Source organism: Hyposmocoma kahamanoa, unplaced genomic scaffold (assembly GCF_003589595.1).
Source record: "Hyposmocoma kahamanoa isolate Upper Pololo Valley unplaced genomic scaffold, ASM358959v1 73982, whole genome shotgun sequence".
Lineage (NCBI taxonomy): Eukaryota > Metazoa > Arthropoda > Insecta > Lepidoptera > Cosmopterigidae > Hyposmocoma > Hyposmocoma kahamanoa.
Genome location: NW_020653879.1, coordinates 1 through 6,634, shown reverse-complemented (window position 1 = coordinate 6,634; position 6,634 = coordinate 1). Strand labels below are relative to the sequence as shown.

At 39.5% G+C, this 6,634-nt stretch overlaps 1 protein-coding gene across 1 annotated transcript; it reads right to left on the bottom strand.

Annotated features, from left to right (window-relative positions):
- Nucleotides 1-1,177: 1,177 nt before the first annotated feature.
- On the bottom strand, nucleotides 1,178-6,329 carry LOC113232338 (the record flags this gene model as incomplete). The annotated part of the gene is made up of 3 exons (XM_026467016.1): nucleotides 1,178-1,419; nucleotides 4,061-4,201; nucleotides 6,208-6,329. Coding segments are annotated over 3 exons (439 nt in total), but the record flags the coding sequence as incomplete, so codon positions are not given.
- Nucleotides 6,330-6,634: the final 305 nt, after the last annotated feature.

Here is a 6,634-nt window from a genome sequence, read left to right as displayed (position 1 = left end):
AGTTTAATTAGTTTTCTTTTTTTTAGCTATGAGTGAATTAGCTATAAACTCACAAGAATCATACGTTCATTTGGTACATCTAGGCCAATGGGCTTGGAATATCACAGACATTTATATAATTGTATGTCTGAATGGAATACAAATAATATTATAGGTTAGGAATATGTAGATATAGGAGCCGGTACTATTAACGTTACTGCGGTACCGGTACTTGAGATACTATTGGTGCAAATTATACTTGTATTTTCAAGGAATGATTTCAATAAGTGCTAACAGTTCGCCAACTCTTTATCCTCCACGCAGTTCTAAAAGCACACTCCCTTATGACATTTGACCCAGTTTCAGGGATCAATAAACGCCGTAAACATTTTGTTCACTCACCTTTCCCTGCAAATAGTAGCTTTGGCTTTGCACTAAGTCTTTTTTGTTTACACACGCACGCGCACGCGCACGCGCATACGCACACGCACAAACACACACACATTACCGTCATCAATGACCTTATTATATTGGTACCTTATTCGCGGTTAGTGTTTCAACCACAGATAACTTTAACTTAAAAATTAACTACAAAGAAAATTTTAAGTAATATTCAGGAGTCTCGCATGTGGAGGTAACATCGGTAGAAATAAATAAAACTAAAATCTAAGGATACATGCTACTTATGTTTATTAATATTTTTTTTTATTAATTAGAACCCTGTTTATCGAGACAAAAACCTTCATACTGTTGAATTAAAGTTGCGAATAATTAGATAGCGTACAGGCTCATGAGCACGTCAACCTTGACACATAAGGGCGCGTTCCCATTACGTCGTAAAGCTTTATTTATCGTTGGTCGACTGTCGAGTCCAGCCTGTTCCCATATCACGACTATCTGTCGTGACTGCGTCGTGGACGTTTATTTTATCATTGACGACAATTTTATTCATCTATTCACGGCAGCCGCCTTGTCGTTTGCATGACAGAATCGTTTGAAGCTGCGATTATCTGTCGTCGCATTTTTATCGTGACGACTCAGACGACTGTCGTTCTAACTATTTCCATTGTCACTACACGACAGTTAAAAAGGTCGTGAACGTATATGTGAATAACTTCATTTAAATATACAAGCCACGACACTTAAACTGCACGACTATCTGTCGTATCGACATAATGGGAACGCGCCCTGAGATTGAAATTCAACTTATTGAGACAAGAACGGTAAAAGCGTGATTTGCTTTTGACTCGTGTGTCAGCTAACGTTATTGATCCGCTACTTTAGCCGCCTGTTGTTTCGCGGCCACGCGACAGTTGATAAAGCATACGACAGCCGACGAAAGGCAGAGAAGAGAGCTGGCCACCGCCACCCACATTAGGTTCGAGTTGTGAAAAACGCATACACCCCCTGTTATTGGATTTTCGTACGCACACGTCAGAGCTGTAGACAAAAAAGAACATTTAAAACACGTACACTTTAGAGTCGAAAACACCTCACACTGGTTTTATTTCAGAATTTAGTTTTTTACTTAGAGGATGAAAACAAATAGTTTAAGGCTTTTACTAACGAAATTTAAAGCCGTTTAAAAAATCGATGCCTTACTTTCTGGAGATGGCAAAACATTCTATTTATTTTAAATTTCTTATCAATATATAGGAAATATGTTATGAAATCTGCCTGCAACGTTTGTATATATAGTCCACCTTTGCATAACAGTAACTTTATGCTTTAAGATACGAGTTTCACAAAAAGTAAGGCGTAAGAAATATGTGTCGTATAATGTACGTGCATTAGTTCAGTTGATATAAAAAACAAGTCATTGGTATATGAAAAGTACTTACAGAATACAGCGGTTTTCTTAAACATTTCGAGGTAAGTTTGTGCTTTTTTTCTATGGTGAAAATTTTTTAGGATTACCGTGTTTTCATACCGTATATTTCATACAAACCAAACCCATTTGAGTTTGTATCGACGCGGACCACATAACATTAAAGTCTGCGCCATGGGAATTTGATGGAATGAAGATCGTGAATGCAATCAACCCGACCGAGTTTTAACTCATTTCTGCCCAAATATGTGGGAGGTAACCATTATAAGCGTAAAATAATGGTATAATTCCATACTTCAGGAATTTCGATGGAAAAATCTTTCGTAGAAAAAAAAGAGGCAACTCCAAGAATACCCACCTGTGAACTCTCACTAAAAATCGATTCTAGTGTATACCATCTAACCATTTTTTGTATCGATTCAATTCAATGTGATTTTCAAGAGAATCCATTCAATGGAATTAGAAAGGTAAAATATGTGAATAAGCAATTTGTAATAATTTTATCATTACATTTAAACAAAATTGGATTTACAAATATTTAGCTAAAGCTGTCTGTTATAACTAACTGCCTTAGTGGCCTAACGGTTACCATGCCGGTCTGCCACGCAGTGGTTCGATTCCGGGATCGAGATAAATATTTGTATGGCCTGTACTTCTCGTAAGTTTGGGTGTAATTTGTAGTTGTTTATGTGTGGGTCCAGGGCACCAGCGATTAGCGGTGGGCGTTTAAACGAAAAGCGCTTAAAAAGTTTGCTTTTTAAAATAAAAACGTTAATGTCCTTATGTTTCAAGTTCCGCCATCTATGTTTCTAAAACAAATTAACTCGCCAATGTGAATAATAATTGTATAAATAAAAAGAAAACTCGTATTTTACAAATAAACTTACTTATCTTAAAACCTTTAGTGGTCTATTCTTGCTTTTCGCTATCAACACAACGTTACTTGCTTTTTTTAACATAAAAGTCTACGCATTCAAACGTTTTTCTAAACGATTTTGTAAGCTTCAAATTAAAAAACAAGCAATTTTTTCTATCTCTACCCGCGATACAGAGTTTCCCTATTGCGGGGCTATAAACGTGTGCGTTACTTATTATGAAATAGTTTTTACCCTTGATTATTCGGGCATTAATGGATTTTAACATAACATTAACGAAGCGTCGGGTTAAAACCCATGCGCTTGTCCGTCTCTGGGCTAAACGGTTGATTGGTCTATGACCATTTAGGACTAACAAGGTTCTGACTTTAATTTCTATGTAACGGTCATTTGTGAGTGGTTAATGTGTGGAGTGACATGTCGTACACAATGCAAGCACCTTGGAAAACGTGTGAAGTCTTTAACCAAGCCACATTGGGTCAGCGTGGCGGAATAAACCCTAAACTCTCTCCTTATAGAGATGGTTTTTGGATGTTGTTGGGGCTGTTAATTTTCTGCATTGCGTCAGGCACGCAGGTGCGTGCGTGCGTGCGTGCGTGCGTGCGTGCGTGCGTGCGTGCGTGCATGCGTTCTTGCGTGCGTGCGTGCGTGCGAGCGTGCGTTCGTGCGTGCGTGCATTCGAGCGTGAGTGCGTGCGTGCGTGCGTGCGTGAGTGCGTGCGTGCGTGCGTGCGTTCGAGCGTGCGTGCGTGCGTGCGTGCTTGCGTGCCTGCGTGCGTGCGTGCGTGCGTGCGTGTGTGTGCGTGCGTGCGTGTGCGTTTGTTTGTGTTCACTTTAATTTGTGATTTCAATTATTTTCTCAGTGTTATCATAACTTAGTGTTTGTAAGTATAAGTTGAGTTTGTTTTTAACTACATATTTTCACAAATTTATTATACCTCGTTTGTTAGTTTAGTAAATTATACACTCTGTCTGACCGGAAACGCAAAAATCTTTCAGCAAATGTTTGTTCTAACTGGAAGTGAAACACAGGCGGAGTAGTGTCTTCGCTTTTAGTTCGTACTATAGAGGCTTTGGGGATGCGCTTTAGTGTGTTGATGAAGAGAGGTGGAAGACAAATAAAGCTGTCTAACTGTTAGCAGATTCGACTCTTTGTACAGACTTTTGGTTGGGAATAATTTAGGTTTAAAAAAAGCAGATTTTTAACAGCATCCTTTGAGCTCTTTTAAGTGCTAGCAATTCTATGCGGCAGCTTTTTTCACCTCGCGTAAGAAGCATAATTGATATTTCAACTGTATTTGAATGTCATTTTAGAGACCAGTATCCAGCAGCGGGACGTATAACGACTTGATGAAGAGGCTAAGTGGATTAGAACTTACAGCTGATGAGTAAATACAGCAAGTGCCCCGGAACTTCCGATAATAGGCCGACAATGCCGAAGCACAACCCCAGTGCAATCGGCTTATCCCAACGCTGGACAGCTCTGAGCAAGACCATTCCTTGCATCAACATTGATGCTCCTGGAAATGTAATTCTGTATTAAAATAAATGTACTACAAAAGTTTAGGTAAATTAATAGCTAAATGTAAAGGGACCGTAATGAAGTATTTTTAACCGACTTCAAAAAAGGAAGAGGTTCTCAATTCGACTGTATGTTTTTTTTTTGTATGTATGTTACGCGATAACTCCGGTATTTGTGAACCGATCTTAATGATTCTTTTTTGTTGGTAAGGGGGTATTTCCATAGTGGTCCCATTTCATTTTGAAGAAAATCATCCACCTCAAAGGGTGGCTGTTCACGCATGAAGGTTCATTTTTATAAATAGCGCCTAACTTTAATTTAGGAGCAATTACTTTTAGCAATTATTTAGTTGATTTTGCTATTTCTCCAATTCAAGGCGTTTGAGAACCTATTTTTATTATCTCCAGTATCAAGTCCTGTATAGTGGCGAACTAGGGGATATTTCAATGAAACTTAGCAAATAGACGTAATTCCACGTACTTTTGAGGTCGGTTTTTTAGTACTCTGTACTGAGGTTATATGAGGCATTATCTGATTACATATTGTATTACGGAGCGACATTACCATCTTAAATCTCAAGCTCCTTAAATTTAGAAGAAATATTTTTTGTTATCCAAGGCTGCAAAATTGTTGTTTAATGCCTGTGCTTGTATTAAGACCTGAGCAAGCCAAGGCCACTAAGATTAAACCACGAGCGAAAGAAGTGGTTCTAAAATGGAATCCGGAGCGTAGCGAGGGTTTCAAGCCACGAGACACAAAACAACTTTGCTGCCGAGCGATACACACGCTACTTTTCACTAATCTTTTCATGGTACCAAATGACGGGACGAACAAGTTGTGCGCTTGGGGCTGCGCCTTTCATAAGTTATAGATATAAGTTGACAAGTCCCTTGTGCCTGTCATTTCACCAGATCTCAACCATCCAAAACCAGACCGCAGTAATGCTCATATTACTGCTTGGCAGTAAAAATAGGTAAGGTGGCAGTTTTAGGAAAGGCGCTTGACACAGCCGGCCGGGGTAAGGGATTTCAGGTTCAAAAATCGGCGAACGATAAGTGCCGTATCGCGCAGTACCTATCACTTTTCGCATTTGTGCTGGTAGCTACACGCCAAATAAGTTTAAGAGCGTTTGTGCACTGCGTCCGATTGATGACGGTCCGAAGTAGTCATATCAGTCCGAATTCTTTCTTCCTTAAGTCGAGAATACCTTCAATTCGGATCATTAGTTTCGCGAACCGTAGTAACTACGATATTATTTGTATTAACGCTTGCGCAATACGTACGACCCGAGTCCGAACGCGGCGGCGATGGAGAGTAACAGCAAGTATCAAGTAAAAGTAGACACGTCCATTCAGTAATAACTATGAATAAATTTCTTTCTACCTTGTTTATCTTCATTGTAATTTAGTAGCAGTAAATTTCCTTGTAAAAGAGTTCGTACAGGGAAGTACTGCCACCTAATCTATTTCTGCCGCCAAGCAGTAATGTCAGCATTACTCTGTTCCGATTTTGAAGGGTAAAGGTGTTGGTGAAATTACATGCACATGGGACTTATCAACTTATAACTCTCAGGGTGACGGCCGCAGCGGCAGTGCCTCTCAGATCTTTGCGATTTAAACCTCTGAACGACACTGCAACTGTTATAGACAGATTGAACTGGCATGTAGCTTACAATCAGGTGCACGGCTTGTTCGTCCCGTCACTTGATATTATAAAATGTTTCTCTGAAAAGCCAGTTCAATAGGAGAAGGTGTACCCAAAACTTTTTATTTTTTCTGCGTCTCATTACAAACAGTTAGTAGTAACCTCATGACAAATACATAGTTAGTATCAACCTCTGGGTGTACAAGTGATATTCGTATCCGGACTTAGTGCACAAATACGCTGACTGGCTTTAGTTAGGCTCATTGAAAAATAAATAAAAAGCATTGATAGACATGGTGTAAAAGGTACCGCTTAAATAAGCACTAATGTAGCCGTATGAGAGTAATGCGCACAACTCACCGCTAACACCTAATACAAGAGTATGTAGTACCAGATACAAGGCGTAGACAAAACTGCACTTGGACAGACTGCAGCTGCCCCTCACGGCGCGTTGGTAGCCACACGTGCAGTTTTCGAACAGCCTGCAAGTTGTGTTATTATTTATTTTCATTACCAATACAATTATAAGGGTTGACGCACAGAACTATGCAGAATGATGCGGGGTCGTGTAGCAACACAGTTAAGCGTGTCTAACTATTACATGAACAACAGAACTCAATACATTTGAAAGCGTTAAGGTTCTATTCAACCGAAGGAGAACGGTGGGGGCGAGTTTCCATTATGTCGTGACGACAAATATCGTTCAGTTTAAAGTGTCGTGACTTGTATATTTAAACAAACGTCATTCACGCTTTAGTCTTCGTTTGTTCGACTGACAGCGAAGCAA